The sequence below is a fragment of the Podarcis muralis genome, chromosome 7 (genome assembly GCF_964188315.1).
Source record: "Podarcis muralis chromosome 7, rPodMur119.hap1.1, whole genome shotgun sequence".
Taxonomy (NCBI): Eukaryota; Metazoa; Chordata; class Lepidosauria; order Squamata; family Lacertidae; genus Podarcis; species Podarcis muralis.
In genome coordinates this window covers 45,890,289-45,908,421 of record NC_135661.1, presented here as the reverse complement: position 1 = coordinate 45,908,421, position 18,133 = coordinate 45,890,289, and the positions used below count along the sequence as shown (strand labels likewise).

Sequence of the window (18,133 nt, the reverse complement as noted above, 5' to 3'; positions counted from 1 at the left end):
TTTTGCTTGACGGGCAGGGTCGCTCGTCCCGCCTCCTCCCGCGGCGCGACGCTTTGGTGGATGGGAAGTCGGCTGCTGGTGCCGCGGTCAGCGTCTGTTGCTGTTTACTGTGGGATCGGCGTGGCTTATGCGCGTAGGTTCCCGCACACCTTCCTTGGCATCCTCCTCCCAAATAAATGCGGCATCGTGGATTTGCCAGTAATATGCGATTGAATCCCACTGGAGAACAGCGGCAGCCTAGGAGCGCCCTGTCTGATAAGGAAAGTGGCGAGGATGGGGAAATGCACCGGAGAATGAGAGAATATTTGCTTTTATGCAGGGCGCTTCTCGTTGGACCATGCCTTCAGTGTAGATAATACAGACCAACGGTCTGACTCGTATAGGGCAGCTTCCTATGCTCCTCTCAAGCGCCATTATTTTGTATTTTATTATGTATTTCGTGCTCTCATTTTGTATTTTTAGGTGGTGAACCGCCCTGTGATCTTCGGGTGAAAGGCGGAATACAAATTTAATAAATACTAATAATTTCCTGGTGCACATCTCCATCATTTATTGCAGAAAAGATTGGTGGGGAGAGAGTAGGTATGTTGCGCAAGAACTCCCAATTGTACAACTTCAGTTTGTTGGCATGTGACTAAATCCCACCTGAAAGTAGCAACAACCTGGAAACACCCAAAATTCAGTTGGGTTACTCCTAGTGCTAAATAGGTGTGAATGGTATGTTCACCTTACAGAGCAGTCCTATGTAAACCTGTTCAGAAGTTATGAGCTCCGTGGGAATTCCCCTCTGCAACTTTAATGTTATAATGGAGAGATGATTTACTGCAAGTGAATGTTTCCTCTTTCCCAGCTTTCTTATCTCACATTATGCTTTTTTCTGGCTTTGTATTTGCTGTGTCAATACTGTACATTCTTCCCCATTCTGGGATTGTAGCAACGGTTAAGTATTTGACATTCTGCTTATTGAAATAAAATGGCAACATTTTAAGATTTATTGTCTTCTGTGACTACCCTATTGTAGATAGTCTGGAAATGGATCACTATTTCATAATTCATATCAAAAGAACACTGGTACGGAAAGCATATAGGTTAAAAATATTGGACATAATCCCATTTAATGCAGTGGCTGAATTTTTTGTTGCAAATACCTCTCTCCAAGCACATACTTTTTCATATACATGTATTTGTATTCCCCCTCCAACTCTGTATGGCTTTTTGTTTATTACAATGCAATCCTGTATATGTCTATTCACCAGTAAGTCCCACTAAATTCAGCTGGATTTACTCCCAGGTAAATGGGCATAGAATTACAGCCTACCTTTCTTTTTTTAAAAGTGCATTCTCATTCTGCAACATACATTTAAAGTTGCAGTCCTATTCTATTTATCTTCATACTGAATGCAGTGGCACTTATTTTGGAGTCAACAATCACTTAATTTTTATTAAAGAAAAATATAACTGAATAGAAGCTAATCTCTAGATCACATTTGTCCACCTTTTGAATGGTTTTTACATATGCTTTCAGATATATAACTTAACAACAGAGAATTTGATTGGCCTCCTTTACGTTAGTGCATAACATCAATTGCAGCTACGGTTCTCCTTACAGCTCTTGAGAATGTCAGTAATTCTATTGTAACCTAAGGGGAGATACGCTGTACAAGGATAAGATACTATTTCAGAAATGCGAGTGGGGAGAATTCTTGAGTAGAGAATATTTAGCACAACCAGTGGGTGTTCTGTTCAAGACTCACTAAAACAAATGGAGGCTGGCTGTGTAAGACAACTACCGTTATTGGGAAGTAAAAATATATTCTTTTAAAAGTGGTTCTGGAGCAATTATTTGACAGATTAATAGGGAGCATAATCCAATGAGATACTGTTCTACACAAGCAACATTGAAATGCATGGTATTCCAGCCCCTTGATCATTTTAGTAGCAATTTTCTGCACTTTTCCCAGCTCTACAATGCCCTTTTTGAGATGCAGTGTCCAGGATTGTACACAGTATTCAGATATGGGGTTAATTGAGCTAGTTTGATGGGGCATAGTGCTAGCACTTCTGCCCTTCTTTCCAATGCTCCTTTTACACTGCAATACCGCAGGTGGCGCTGTGGGTTAAACCCGTGACAGGGTGAGCTCCCGTTGCTCGGTCCCTGCTCCTGCCCACCTAGCAGTTTGAAAGCACGTCAAAGTGCAAGTAGATAAATAGGTACCGCTCCGGCGGGAAGGTAAACAGCGTTTCCGTGTGCTGCTCTGGTTCGCCAGAAGCGGCTTAGTCATGCTGGCCACATGACCCGGAAGCTGTACGCTGGCTCCCTCGGCCTATAGAGCGAGATGAGCGCCGCAACCCCAGAGTCGGTCACGACTGTACCTAATGGTCAGGGGTCCCTTTTTACCTGTTGTGTGATGCAACTGTGGCTATACTGCAGAAGATCACTATATCGCCCAGGTTTGTTCATGTGAGCAGCGATGACACGAAAACAGTGGGGAAATTACCATGTAAAACTCCAGTGATTTGCAAAGTTAATGGAATTGTGCACTGATTTTTTTCTGGAAACACAGAAACGAGCACTTAAAGTCTTTTGGAATCCACTTCTAGATTTCCATAAGTAGCTTTTGCATCATGTGAAAGATGACATAAGATGCAAAAATTAAATGGTAAAGGAACTTTTGGAGGATGGAATAAAATGCTGCCTGAATGTAGCCTAGGAATGATTGTACCATATATTTGTATAAAGGCATGATAATACCCTCAGTTTTGTTTCTGATTCCTTTCCTAATGATGAGCTATGGAATTCACTAGATGTAGTGATAACTGCCAACCTGGACAGCTTTAAAATATTGGACAAAACCCATGAAGAATAAGGCTGTCAATGGCTAGTAATGATTATAGATGCAATCTTCCCTGCTGGATTGCACTTCATATCTGCTTCCTCACATATTTCAGAGGTTCCAGGTTGAATGCTGTTTCTCATTAACTTTTTCGGTTATAGTGACTTATTTTATCATGTGTCACATAAGAGATAACAAATATAGAAGGAACTAACCTTTCACTACCAAGTTAAATTGCCCCTCCAAGGACAGGCCCCAAGTGGGGGACAAGAATCAAGGTTCTCCCTTTTACTGCACAATTGTACATGTAAGCCCCATTGAGTTCTGTGGGCCTTACTCCCAAGTAAATGAGTATAGGACTACAGCCTTCTACTTGCAGGATGCAAATGACTGATGGAGCATTTTCTCTGTTTTTAGCTATGCTGGTGGGCCTAGAAATGCTTCACATGTTTCCAGGCAAAACTGTCAATTTTGGTTTCTTTCAGTTTCTAATTTTTCCATGTCAGTTCATGATTACAGTAGTATCTTGGTTTGCAACTGTTTTGGATTACAACCATGTCAAGCCCTCCCTGAAGTGTGTGTCCCTTTTTCTGGATTACAACCAGTTTTTTTTTGGAGGCCCCATTGGCGGAAGCGCGCCTTGGGTTACAACCTGTTTTGGTTTACAACCGGACCTTCGGAATGGATTATGGTTGTAAACCAAGGCATCACTGTACTATTATTATTAATAATAATATAAACAGGGGGGCTCTAGGTGGTTCCACCTCCCTAAAAATTTGGGCGGAGGTTCTGGGAAAAAGCATTCTCTTTTGGTGACTGATGATGTATCTCTTTACCCTGGCCTTTGCCACCTGAGATGTGTGTTTTCAAGGCCCACCCTATTCCTGTGAATGTAATATGTTTTAACTTTTTTTAAGATGCACTGATGAGATGCACTGAATCTACCTATGTTGCACACAATAGTTGTTGCATCAATAGCCTTTATGGAAGACCAGCAAAATGAAAGGAGCTGTGTGTGTGGCATTATCTATTAACAACAGCAGCAGCAACAATATTTATATCCTGTCCTTTCTCCCAAAGGAGCTCAGGGTGGCAAACACACAAGCAATAACAAATTAAAACATATAAAGACAATTTCAATACAGATGCAGATCCAGAAAGATCTCTACTTAAAAGGCTCATTGGGAGAAGAATATCTTCTGTAGGTGCTGAAAAGACAATAGAGAGAGCACCTGTCTAATATTTGCCACGAGTGAATTCAAAAGGGTATGCATGGAATTCCAAATCCCCCATCACAAACCCCAGTCTAACTGGGTATCTCTTTTTCTGGGATCATATTTTAAACAGTCCTAGTTGTACACAGTGGACTCAGGAGCAGGAACTGCTGCTGCTGCTGCTGCCTCTTTAAGAGACTGACACTGTCCCACAAGTGAGCTATTATAAAGGCAGGTAAGCTGCAGCAGCTCGGATTAAAAGAGCTGGCAGCAAAGCAGAACGAATCCGCCTACATAATGACCGGTCATAACTGCTGGGGATATGGGCAGAAAGATGGTAGGTTATATGCAGACCCTTCCCCTTCTGCTTTGAATCCATCCCATCCTTTCTCTGCTCTTCTGCTTATTACACTTATTGCTGTACTCCTTGCAGATGCCGACTGCATGCCATCTTTCCTAGAAAATAGGCAAAGTGCAAAAGGCACTTAAGTGGTTAACCAATAAGCAACTGTTCAATTATTGCTCGGAAGAGCCACAAGATTCATTGCCTTTCTGCATGCTGGGGTCAAAGCATAACTTGCCTTTGCAGCATCTTCTTGTAAGTTTAGTCTTTATTAGAGAAGTGCAAAGACACCAAGTCTACTGACCTTTATTCATGACCTGTGCCCCTTTTAAGGGCCTTTCCAGATAACCTGCTAGTCAGCAATATGTACCTGCATGCCAATCAAACATTAGTCGGCATGCAAATGGAAAATGGGGTAGCCTTTTTGTGGGAGGAAAACTGGAGAGAAAATGCATGCTCTAGCATTGATCAGGGAAAAGTGCACAGCATTTAAGCAAATCTATAGAAAACACAGTGGTACCTCAGGTTAAGTACTTAATTCGTTCTGGAGGTCCATACTTAACCTGAAACTGTTCTTAACCTGAAGCACCACTTTAGCTAATGGGGCCTCCTGCTGCTGCCGTGCTGCCGGAGCATGATTTCTGTTCTCATCCTGAAGCAAAGTTCTTAACCTGAAGCACTATTTCTGGGTTAGCGGAGTCTGTAACCTGAAGCGTATGTAACCTGAGGTACCACTGTAAGTCCTCACAAAATGACTGAGTGGAGGCAGGGGAGCATAGCAATTCTGGTGTTTACTATTATTTAAAACGGCTACTTGGCTACTTCTGTCATCAGATTGTCATCAGGAGGGTGAATGAAGGTAGCCCAAAATGGCATTTTCATGGACCAATGGTGGAACACATTAGAGGTTTGCATGCACAAGATCTCTGGGCAAATGTTTGGCTTCTCATGTGAAAGGTTTTCAAATAACAGGCCTGGGGAAGATGTTTGCAGTGGAGAGCCTCTCCCAGAAAGCATATATGTGCTGAACTAGATGGTCCAGCTACCTCAGTGTGAAACAGCTTCATGTGTGTTCACTGTTCAAAAAAACACAACAGTTCACAGAAAAACTACGGGCGTTAGAGAATGATGCTAGGAAAACACAACACAGCTGCCCATGGAAGGAGCCATATTTCCAAGGCAGAGCAGCACGTAATACTTTGCATATGTAAGATTCCAAGATCCAGTCCCTGGCATCTCTGGGGCACCAGTTGGTAGGGAAGACCTCTGTTTGCCAAGCAATGTAGACAATACAGTACATTGGAGATGGAGCAATTGTCCTTCTGCAAGCACTAGCCTCTGCAGCAGGGCAGGCAACGCTAACCTGCTTTGTGTGCAGGGTTTAGGCTGACTGGGCTAGCAAAGCAGACATCCAGTGTCACTTCAGGAACGCTTAGCCTGAGACTGAGCCCTGTATAGGAGCAAGAGTTCTCTGCTTTCAGTTAAAGGGCCTCAGCTCCGAGGGAGTGGCAGAGACTCTGGTTCTACGGGAGCTTCTGCAATGGAGTCCTCTGAGTCAGTGTAATGTCCTCAAGTCGTAGAAGCATTGGCTCCACTTGTGTGGAAGTGCTGCTGGGACTGCATGCAATTCCCCATCTCACTCAGAATCCTCTACCTCATCTCTTGAACGGAGCATGCATGCTGACAGTGGGCTGTTGCCCAAGGGAAGGGGTGCAGAACAGGTGTCTCCCAAACTATGCCCACCGGCTACACAGAGACTGGGATGGTGTTTGTGCACGTGCCACACAAATGAAAATATTGAGGCTCCATTCCAGTTCTTTCACAAAAGTCAGGGTTTTTGTGGTAGAATTTTTTTTATTACATTATTCCAGAATACTAGCTGAATATTGGCGATGTCATGCAGCAGCATGCCAAAAAAATCTGGAAAAAATACACAGCAACTATGCCACTAGAAATGGTGTGTTCAGAAAAGTCCTTAGCTGCTGCATTCTGGAATTGTGCTCCAAAAGCAACACCTGCAGGGCTACAGTTCCCCACCCTGGTGTAGGCAACACTGAGCAAGATGTACCAATGGTTCTAATGACTTTTGCCTGCCATATTTCACTGAAGTTACCCAGTCAGTAAAATAATGTTCTACTAGTCTGATTAGTTCAGGTTTTTCCATATAAGTCTTACTGAGACAAGCTTTAGTTTGCCCTCTGTAAATGATGGAAGGCAGTACTCCAAATCCTTCTGAGGATAAATAAATAAAAAGCCACCTCACAATGTCTGAAGGTAAGAATGATGTAACAGTCTTTCCCTTTTTCCTTCTCAAAGGACCTCCTGAGTGGTACAAGTCCTACCCCATTGCCCAAGGAAATCATCAGTCTCCAATTGATATAATTCCCACACAAGCCATTTATGACCCCTGCCTGAAGCCCCTTAGCATTTCGTATGAATCGTGCTCATCCATCGACATCTCCAATAATGGGCATTCAGTCATGGTAGACTTTAAGGATGTTGATGACAAAACAGGTAAGTGGTGCATGTTATGTTCAGTGAGGGGGAGGTGTCAACTAAGTTCACATTTAAAGCTGAATCTGTCAAATAGGCACTTTCCGAAATAATATGAGAACTGAAATACAGCCATTGTTCAAAATTCATACTTCTTCAGAAATGCATGTATTTGGGGGAAAGTGTGCATAAAATGAATAAACTAGTGAAAATAACATTGAAAAATGCATTATGCTAGGATTGCAAAAATGTCTTCAGTAGTCAAAACTGTACACAAAAATGTGCTTCTTAGAAGAGATTTGCATGAAAAGGAGAGGAAAGAACGATGTTTACTTTCCTCTAAGCCCCTTTGGTAGAGAAATGATATTAACATGTAACAAACAATTCCCTCTATTTTCAAAGCGCAGAGTTGAGTGTGGATCATTCAGGGGCCAAAATGGCACCATCCATGCAAAAGGAGGGAGGTAGCAGCGAGCTTGGAGGAACTATAAAGTTTGCAGAAGTACCAAACATTATTTAGAAAAAGAAAGCCTGAATGGGGAGGTAAGAGCAAAAACAGTCCAATGAGGATGCCATACACTTAAAGCCTATTGCTTCCCAGTGTGGTGTAGTGGTTAAGAGTGGTAGACTTGTAATCTGGGGAACCGGGTTCGCGTCTCCGCTCCTCCACATGCAGCTGCTGGGTGACCTTGGGCCAGTCACACTTCTCTGAAGTCTCTCAGCCCCACTCACCTCACAGAGTGTTTGTTGTGGGGGAGGAAGGGAAAGGAGAATGTTAGCCTCTTTGAGACTCCTTAGGGTAGTGATAAAGCAGGATATCAAATCCAAACTACTACTACTACTACTACTACTACTCTTCTTCTTCTTCTTCTTCTTCTTCTTCTTCTTCTTCTTCTTCTTCTTCTTCTTCTTCTTCTTCTTCTTCTTCTTCCCCCAGAGAATCCAGGGAACAGTGGCTTACCTCTCGCAGAGCTGCAATTCCCAACAACCTTCACAAACCACAGTTCCCAAGATTCTTTGAGGAAGCCATGTATGGTATAGATGTGACCACATGTTCAGTGGCTGCAGAACACAGGCTGGCTATTAGAGAACAAAATGGAAAACCAAGTGGGATGGAGAATGGAACGGAATACCCACACTGCAGCATTTTACTGCAGGCTCCACCTGAAATGATTTCCTTGATTGGTGATTTTCTTTGGGAAAACAGCACAAGGAGAAAGAGTTAATCCTTCCCTTCTCTTCCACCATCACACCCACAATCAACTCTCTCTATACTTGGGGCAACACTGGAATTAGGGAAAAAAGCCAGATCAATCAGATACGTGGGACAGAGGAGAACTGCTGGGGAAAATTTGCTGGCCCATTGAATTTGTGTCTGTGGGGAGCAGAAGTGCCCCACATTTCTTTCGTCTGTGCCTACACACTGGTATGGTGCTGTTCCAGGTTTTTTCCAGCCGGGAAAGATGCCTTAAAAGCTATAGTTACAGAGTAGCTGAGTCTCCAGTGACAGGTGAGGAACGTCCATGGTGCCATTTATCAAGTACAGTATTAAGTTGCAGCCTTTGGAATACGTAAGACTTAACTTGTGAAGAACAGTAGTAGATGCCATTCAGCAAATTCTTCATTTACAGTGGTATTTAGTGACAATGAATGGGGCTGTAATGAATCCATTCTCACTTAAGCTCAAGTAGGGTGCTTCTGTGCTGCAATAATGCATGAGGTCAAATCCATGGCTCAATATATGCTTGTGCATTATACGGCAGGGGTGGGCAACCTGGGGCCCTCTTGATGTTGAGCTCCTCTGTCTGCCCCAGCCAGCATGGTCAGTGGTCAGGGACATGGACGTAGCTGGGGGGGGGGGCAGGGAGGGGCAGCTGCTTCTCCTAAAGCAATAAAAATACATAGCAAACTGAAGTTCTGCCCCCCTAACAAACGGCCTGCCACCCCCCAACAAAAATCCTGACTACGCCCATGGTCAGGGATGATGGGAATTGCAGTCCAACAACATCTTGAAGACCTGAGGTTGGGGAAGTCTGGTCTGCGATATAACAAGTTCTTCTAGTGCACACTTTCAGTTTGCACTGGGTTGTCATCACTCAGGCTTGGCTCCAGGTGTGTCCTCTTGGCAGGGTGGGGGTGTCTCCAACACAGAGGCGTAGCTTGGGGGGTGCAATGGGTGCCACACTGCAGGGGGCAGCACTTACCACAGTGCCTGCAGTGCGCCCTCTGCCCTAACATCTTGTAGGAAGCACTGCAGCCCAGTAGCAGAGCACAAGCTTGACATGCAAAGGGTCCCAAATTCAATCTCTAACCGGGAAAGACTCCTGCCTGAAATCCAGAAGAGTATAGACCAAGCATGTCCAAAGTCCAACTTCAACCCTGGTCGGCCCTCACACATGTTCACTTCATCAAATCTAGCCCTCTTTGAAAAAAGTTTAGGCTCCGCTGCTATAGACAGTACTGATCTAGAGGTTGATATTTAGGAATCTCTCTCTAGCTTTTGGGGTTGAATTTCTTTGTGGATTTATTTAGTTCATTATTTAGTTCAAACAGTAGATGGCACTGTACTTATCTATATCTGGATGGAGTCTGGCATTTTCTTTTACTGCTCTGTTCTTGTTGAAGAGAGACTGTTTCTCTTCTCTCTTTTTTGTAAGCAGTTTATAAGAACCTTGCGATGTCAAGAATATGCTGCCTGGGTTTCCTTGTTTTCCTCCTCCCTCCCTGTACATTTCCTTTCCCTTTCCGTGCTGTGTCTTTTTAGACTATCTATCTATCTATCTATGGTATCTGAAGAAGTGTGCATGCACACGAAAGCTCATACCAAGAACTAACTTAGTTGGTCTTTAAGGTGCTACTGGAAGGAATTTTTTTCTTTTTAGACTGTAAGCCTGAGGAGCAGGGACTGTGCTTATAAATCTGTAAGCAATTCCAAGAGCCCTTCTGGCAATGTGAATACTATCTGTAAATAAAACAGATACAGTATTGCAAAGACGTCTTCAGTGCTCACTTATCGAAAGGAAACCAAGCCTTGTATTGTTGCACCTGGGACTTTTCCAGGTTAGAGCTATTGAGGTGGGTGGAGGGATGTATAATATGGTCAGGTTCATGGAAGCCAGTTGCCAGTTTTCTGTCTGTCTTCTTGGTTGCAGCGGTCAGTGGAGGGCCACTGGAAGATCCTTACCGGCTGAAACAATTCCATTTTCATTGGGGGGCAAGCCAAGACTCCGGATCAGAGCACACCATCGATGGCAACCCTTTTCCTTGTGAGGCGAGTCATAAATCTTGGATGTCTTTTAAACCCCCCCCTTTTAATATACAATATATATTGCACTGGGGTTGCAGAGAAAATCATAGGATGTCAGATTTCTGTGGTCTCCAGAAATCACCCCAGCGATAGAGAAGCAGGGCCAGCATCAGTGCTGATTTCGGGTGAGATCTCTCCCAAAATTGGCACAATTTCACTTGAAATCAGCACTGATGGAGCTGCCACTTCTCCATCAGCAACTGATTTGGCGGAGCATGTGGTGCAGGCAGCGGTGGCAGGTATGACGGCCCTGGTGGCAGTGGGAGTGATGTCAGGGCAGCACTTTCTGTTTTGCCTCAAGTGACGGAACGGGGTGTGCTGCCCCTGAATACTGATGTTTGACTTGTCTCCCCAGCTCCATTTAGTTCACTGGAATGCCAAGAAATATGTGACCTTTGAAGAGGCAGCGGCAGCTCCAGATGGCTTAGCAGTGATTGGTGTTTTCTTAGAGGTAAGAGCCGCAAAAGTTGTTGCACTTAGAAATATAGAAGTGTAAGGTTGGAAGGGGCCGCTAAGATCATCTTGTTCACCCACCTGCAGTGCAGGAATCACAGCTGAAGAATCCCTGATTGATGACCACCCAACATCTCTTTAAAAACCTCCCATGAAGGTTTTTATTTCCTTTAGTGTGTGTATTTTAAACTTTTTATTATGTGTGTGGCACCACCAACGTGCATGACACAGTATAAGAAGACCAGACTTTGCCATGAGGAGCTTAGTCTAAAATTCAACACAAGGGAGAGTATAGAGCAGAGGCGAGCCTATGGCATGTGTGCCAGAGTGGGAACACGGAGCCCTCACTCCTGGCACACGCGCCATTGGCCCTGTTGTTTTTTCCATTTGTGCTCGCACTCCTTCCCACACTACTGCATGCATCCACTGCTTAAACCAGCAATTGTATTCCGTGATTGATCTGTTTTTCAATTGGCTACGGCAGTGGCTGTTTCTGATTGGGTGTAACAGTGTTCATTATTTGACCCTCGTGATTTTTTTCCTGCACTTTTTCAGTGCTGCATGGTAGTTCCCAGCTAGTCAGGGAGTGCGCCCGGCGGGAGAGGGGAAGAGGGAGGGAGATGGCAAGAACTGTGGTGATTTTTCTGTTCTGTCTCTCCCAAAAAAGCTCAGCAACTCTGGGCACTTTGCGATAAATAAGTGGGTTTTGGATTGCAGTTTGGGCACTCGGTCTCTAAAAGGTTCACCACCACTGCTATAGAGGGTGGTGATAATGAGATGCATTCAGCTAAATTGTACACAGTTAGAGGCTCTGGCTGCTTAAATACTGTACCATACTTTTAAAGCACGTTTAAAGTACATGGCTTCCCTGAGAGAAGCCTGGGAATTATAATTTGCTAAGGAAGCTGACGGTTGTAGGTCTGTAGGAGTAAACTACAGTTCCCAGGATTATTTCAGGGAGCTCATGTGGTTCAAATGTATGGTGTGTACACAGCCTAAGTTTCAGCAAGGGATGAGGTTTAAGGCAGGGATGTAATGTGGCCCTTGGCTTAATTTCTATACAGTAGCTACAGTATCTGTTCAGAGCTCTGGCAAGTCTGACCTGTCCTTCCCCCAGCAGCCTAGGAAGAGAGGAAGGAAGGAAGTGGCCCCACCCACTGCTGGCAGGCAACTCCAGAGAAGATGCAGCCCCCAAAAGAAAAAAAGGTTGTCCATCCATGATCTAAGTCTAGAGGTCGTACCACAGAAAAAAGAGGCTTTGAGGAAGGATTTGAGGGAAGGAAGAGAGGGGCAAGTGTTTTGGAAGGCAGGAAGGACAGAAAAGGAGAAAGAGTAGAGTTGTCCAAGACATCCGGGAACCTCAAAAGACTCTTCCATTTTTCTGGTAGCATTTTCCAGGCACTTGTTTCAGTGTTTGAGGGGGAAATAAAACGCTGAAAAACAAAGCAGTGATAGAGAATGGCAGCTCCTGGTTTGTTGAAACTCTTCCCTTTTTTTGCAAACCCACATTCTTAGGCATCTCTCTTGTTTTAAACTCTTAGATTGGAGAAGAACATGCCAGTATGAACAGATTGACAGATGCCTTGTACATGGTCAAATTTAAAGTAAGTTTAAAATACAAGTGCAAAGTTCGTTTTGTGTCATGGAAGACTGTTCAGAAACCCCAATTGGTCTAGAATGTGGCAGCCATGATGCCAGTGGGATTGGGTTGGTGGGGCACACAGGAGAGATCCTTCTCAGTGGCTGCTCCCAGATTTTGGAACTCCCTTCCTAAGGAGGCCAGATTGGCTCCCTCCTCACCGTCCTTTTGCCAGTAGGTGAAGTCTCTTTTATTCTAACAGGCTTTGGCGAACTGACTGTTCTTAAGGAAAGGCCTTTCAATAGCGCTGTACTGCTTTTACTATCTGTATTTTAATAGATTTGTTTTAGTTCTATTATTGTTTAATTGCTTTTAGACTATTACATTTTGTTTTTAGCATTTTGTATTTTATCTATGTGGTTACAATTTGTGTAAGGCACCTTGAGTCCCAGTCTGTGGAAAAGGCAGGATATCCTTATCACCATCCCATTACACCTCTCCCATACCCATTGCATTGGTAACCAAATCATTTCTGTGCTCAGGGTACTTCAGACTGTCACTGTTTTTGGGTGGGATTCAACCATACACCAACAAATGCAGCTTGTGCAACAAATCTGCTTCCCCAAAAGATAAATCTTGATCAACACTGATGGGTAAGTCAGCATGGTGTAGTGCAGGGGTCTGCAACCTTTAAGACAAAAAGAGCCACTTGGACCCGTTTCCGAAGGGGAAAAAAACTGGGAGCTGCAAAACCGGGAAGGTGACGTCGGGACGGTGCATGACTAACGCACGCACCACCCCCATGCGACGTCACAGCCAGTACAGCGCCCGCCACAGTGGGGAGTATCAGGGCGCACAATGCGCCTCCTCCCCTCGCTAGTCTCTGCCCTGGAGCCGCGGCAAAGGTGTAAAAGAGCCACATGCGGCTCCGGAGCCACGGGTTGCAGACCCCTGGTGTAGTGGTTAAGAACGGTGGACTCGTAATCTGGTGAACCGGGTTTGCATCCCCGCTCCTCCACATGCAGCTGCTGGGTGACCTTGGGCCAGTCACACTTCTCTGAAGTCTCTCAGAGATTCACCTCACTCACAAGTGTTTGTTGTGGAGGAGGAAGGAAAAGGAGATTGTTAGCTGCTTTGAGACTCCTTAAGGGGAGTGAAAGGTGGGATATCAAGTCCAAACTCTCTAATTAAATGACCGGTGAAATTAATATGATGCAATGCTTCCCATAAATATCTCTCCACCTGGAATTTTGCGAAGTCCTAGTCTTACATGTTAACCACTACACCATGATGACACGTCGTGTATTTTTTTCAGTTCCCTTCTCCTTTTTAGCTAAATCCAATATTTGATCAGCTATTGGACAAGAGCAATAGCTTTGCTTTGCTTTTGCAGCGTCCAGAATGTTTTGTAAAAACAATTTAGTTTGTACCTTTAATTCCTACTTTTAATTTTCTAATCCATGCCCATGCTTTTCTCAGGGAACCAAAGCCCAGTTCAAGTCCTTTGACCCAAGCAGCCTCCTGCCCTCTTGTCTCGATTACTGGACATATCCTGGATCCTTGACAACACCTCCTCTTAATGAGAGTGTGACCTGGATAGTGCTAAAGGAGACCATCAGAATATCCGATAAACAGGTAAATCGTGGGTAGCAGAGGGTGAAGGGCTGTCCTTTTTTGCACAAAGTGCCCATGCTGTCTGCTCTTAAAATCCTGGACACCACACACACAAAAATGCTATTTTATTTAGGAACATATACGAAAAAAACCCCAAGAAGGGAGAGAAGCAGCCTTGAAGTTTCCCATCAGTCGTTAGCACCTGGACAGCAGACTGTCATGTCACCTGGTCATAGTCTCCTTCTACAGTGAGATAGATTGCATTTCTGTGTTAATTTATTTATTTCTATATTTGCAGCTATCAATTAGGATATGCAAATATCATGCAAATCTGTGTCCTCTTTGGTCCACTTTTTGGGCAACATGTAAATTGCCATCCTAAATCCATTTGCGTTTTACTTTCTTCATGAGCTCTGGCGTGACCGATTTTCTTAAACAATAATATCAGATCCCCTGAATTTACAGATGGAGAAATTCCGTACCCTGCTCTTCACCACAGAAGAAGATGAAAGAATCCAGATGGTGAATAACTTCCGTCCCGCTCAGCCTCTTAAGGGAAGAGTGGTTCGTGCTTCATTCAAGGCTTAAGGAGGTGTGCGTGCATGTAGGAGAAATAACAACTGAACCTCAAAACATCCAAAGGGCTTCAATATCGGCAAACAAAAGAAAATGGATAATAGACCCGCAGCTTAGAAAACCATCTCAGTGGAACTCTTGAACATCCAAAGTATTGGATCTTAGCATGGATTAAATGAAAATATAATGTACCATGCCCGTGCTAATCTGGGCTCCCTTCCTAAGTACTGAAAGTTACTTTCTGTTATTATTTTTCAAAATAATACCTGGGACAGTCCTTATTTTGCAGTTAGGTCTCTTGGAGCAAACTCCTCAATCTGTCATTATCTTCCAATGAGAAAAATGGTGGGGGTGTTGTGTAAGGTGTCCTGGGAACCTTTCCCCCCGAAGGCTGGGATATAAACCCTTAAATTAATACAGTGCTACCTCGGGTTAAGTACTTAATTCGTTCTGGAGGTCTGTTCTTAACCTGAAACTGTTCTTAACCTGAAGCACCACTTTAGCTAATGGGGCATCCTGCTGCCGCCGCGCCGCCGGAGCCTGATTTCTGTTCTTATTCTGAAGCAAAGTTCTTAACCTGAAGCACTATTTCTGGGTTAGCATAGTCTGTAACCTGAAGCGTATGTAACCTGAAGCATATGTAACCCAAGGTACAACTGTAATTAGGCTTTGGAAGACAGGGGGTGGGCATGGTCCTTATTATAAGAATCATCTTATTGAATCTGTTTGATGGACACAACTTCAAAATAAGTTTCTAGCCTTCAAAGTAGCAGAGAACAGTGTATTGAGGGCACAGCTGAGGGCTCAGAAAGCAAAAGGTGCCTTTGGCATTTACAGAATGGGGTTCTGCTCCCTATAAAGCTACTTAAAGCAGTCCACTTAAACTTTTGCAAACACTAGATTCTGGGAGTAGCCAAAGTATTGCAACTGGAAGAAACTGTTCAGATAAAGCATAAAAATCTGACTCTGCTGATAAGGGGCAACAGATGAGTTACTCGCTGAATTTAGGTGACTAGGTGTTTCAGATCATTGTAATTCTACTGAACATTCTGTTTTATTCATAGTATAAGTAAAGGGCCTGGCTGGAACAAAATGTTGCATTGTGGAGCTCTCCTGTTCACTGCACCTGTCAGCCAGCCAGCCAGCCAGCCATGCCCTCCTCCACAACGCTCCATTCCACTTCCCCTCCCACCCAGTTTTCTGGTCCATTCCACTTCCAACAGTAAGTCAGCATTCTGTGCCCACTCAGCATGCTCAGTCCTCATTGGGATTTCTTTGTGTTTTCCTCCACCCAACAAGCAGCAACACCTACGGCTAGGGATGGAAGAGAAATTTAATTCAGTGTACATTTAAAGCTGAATCTATAAAATTTGCACTTTCCTAAACAATATGCAAACTGAAGCACAGCTATCCTTTGAAATTCACACTTTTCCAGATGTTGTGATGCAGTTCTCCAACCAATAAAAATGCATTTATTAGAGGAAAGTGTGAATGAATATGATGGTAATAGTGAATATAACATACAAAAATGTATTATATTAGGGAAATTGCTTGACAAAATGTTTATGCTGGTCAAAACTGCATATAAAAGTGTGTGTTTTTAGGAGACATTCACACTAAGATGCTGATGAATTTTAATGAGGATTCTTTTTAAAATGGCAAATTACTGCAAAAGGTAGATAACTGAATTTGAGATTGGAAAAATGAGAAGCTTAAAGAACCAAAACGGACAGATCCTTCCATCCCTCCTTAAAGCCTCAACATCAGAAATAGAAGGAATGATGAATGCAGGCAGATTCAGATATGGAAGAAGGGACTCGCCAATGAGCAACTGAACAGGCATAGCAGACACTGCACTGGCACAAAGTTGTGCCACACTAGGACAAAAGGATGAATGTCTCCTGATCAGTTGACTGTCATAGTCCAAAAATAAAGTAGCAGGAAAACTTGGGAAATTGCAATGAAAAGTCTTGCAGTTTTTCTGATTAGAATTAACAAGACACCAGGGGCAATATTTTTTATAATCATAGACGTTTAATAGTTGTGCTCTTAGGTATTCTTATAGCAGTGAGGCCTATAAAAAGCAAAAGGAAGTTTTGCTTGACTGAAACTATGGGTTGCTTTGTTGCTCTTGACTGAACTCCATTGCCCTTCATGGTACATATATTTTTGTTCCAGTCGATCCTCTTCAAAGTTGTACCTGATGTATTATAAATCTGACTTTGCACAATAAAATAAAAAAAGTTCAACTTAATTGTAATCTACCCTCACTCATTTTCCTGCTGATCTATAATGTTGATGCTGTGATATAATTCCGAAGCTTCCGTCTCTTCATCAAAATAAATGAGAAATGGGGGAGGGATTCAAGCACATACCATAAATTTAGGTTTGTGCAATTGAAGTGGATTAAAGTGTTCTGCTGCTCTAGCACAACAAATTCACTTAAAAAACCAATCTGACTTTTTGCCCTTTGGAAACAGGCAAGAAAATGCATTGAAAGTTGTAGGATTAACAAATAACTAACAAGAAGATACAGAAACACTTGCAAGCAAATCATGAAGAATAAATAGACCTGCTGGGTCTGCTTGAAACGGGAAACGCAATAGTACCTGCTTAACATTTCCCTAAAGGGAGATGGGGAGACACAAAACTGCAGGCAGACTTTCAGGCTGTGCCCACACCAGACATTAAACACATTGCGCCAAAGAATCCTGGGAACTGTAGTTTGTTAAGGGGGCTGGATATTGTAGTTCTCACAGTAAACTAGTATTCATTGGGAGGGGTGTGTGCTTCAAATATGTAAGCAGCTGTAGTTTATATTTCTGACATTAATGTTCATCTCATAAAGAACCCTCTTAATTAAAGTTCTGAAGAACTGCAGGGCTCCCGAGTTAGAAAACCTCAGCTCTGTCTCCCCCACCTCCCATCACAATGGCTGTTACATTTTATGAACATGAAAAGATGCCTTATACTGATTCAGTCCATTGGTCCATCTTGCTCAGCGTGGTCTCACAGCCCTTCTTAACCTTGTGTTCCCAGATATTGCTGGCCTACAACTCCCATCATCTCTGATCACTGATCATGCTAGCTAGGGATGGTAGGAGTTGTAGTCCAACCACAACTGGGGACCCAAGTTAGAGAAAGGCTGGACTCCGTGCTGACTGGCAGTGGCTCTCCTGAGTATCAGGCAGGGACCTTTCTTATCTCTACCTGGAGATGTTGGGGATTGAAGCTGGGGTCTTCTGGGTGTAAAGCACATGCTGTGCTACTGACCCATGTCCTTTCCTACCATGCTCTTTTAACCCTTGTTCCCCTAGGCTCCAGACAGACAGCCACTGTCTCTGCTATATAGGTGACTTCTGTATACTGGAGGTATACAGCAAGTACAGTGGTACCTCAGGTTAAGTACTTAATTCGTTCCGGAGGTCCGTACTTAACCTGAAACTGTTCTTAACCTGAAGCACTTTAGCTAATGGGGCCTCCTGCTGCCGCCGTGCTGCCGGAGCATGATTTCTGTTCTCATCCTGAAGCAAAGTTCTTAACCTGAAGCACTATTTCTGGGTTAGCGGAGTCTGTAACCTGAAGCGTATGTAACCTGAAGCGTATGTAACCCAAGGTACCACTGTACTCACTAATAGAAATGGATAACGAAAAAGCTAGTTTGCACATGCCATCTAGTGGCCTTGGTTGACCTAGACAGCAATTTTATGCCCTTACAGT

At 43.6% G+C, this 18,133-nt stretch overlaps 1 protein-coding gene and 1 long non-coding RNA gene across 2 annotated transcripts; both read left to right on the top strand.

The window, feature by feature from the left end:
* Window positions 1-17: 17 nt before the first annotated feature.
* LOC114601996 (uncharacterized) lies at window positions 18-988 on the top strand. Its single transcript, XR_003707849.2, has 2 exons — window positions 18-133; window positions 463-988. It is a non-coding gene; the product is annotated as an uncharacterized LOC114601996 (long non-coding RNA).
* Window positions 989-4,297: 3,309 nt separating this feature from the next.
* CA7 (carbonic anhydrase 7) lies at window positions 4,298-16,667 on the top strand. Its single transcript, XM_028741649.2, has 7 exons — window positions 4,298-4,385; window positions 6,708-6,905; window positions 10,037-10,155; window positions 10,547-10,642; window positions 12,186-12,248; window positions 13,703-13,858; window positions 14,303-16,667. The coding sequence occupies exons 1-7, from the start codon at window positions 4,346-4,348 to the stop codon at window positions 14,423-14,425; spliced, it is 795 nt and encodes a 264-aa protein (XP_028597482.2). The 5' UTR covers window positions 4,298-4,345; the 3' UTR covers window positions 14,426-16,667.
* Window positions 16,668-18,133: the final 1,466 nt, after the last annotated feature.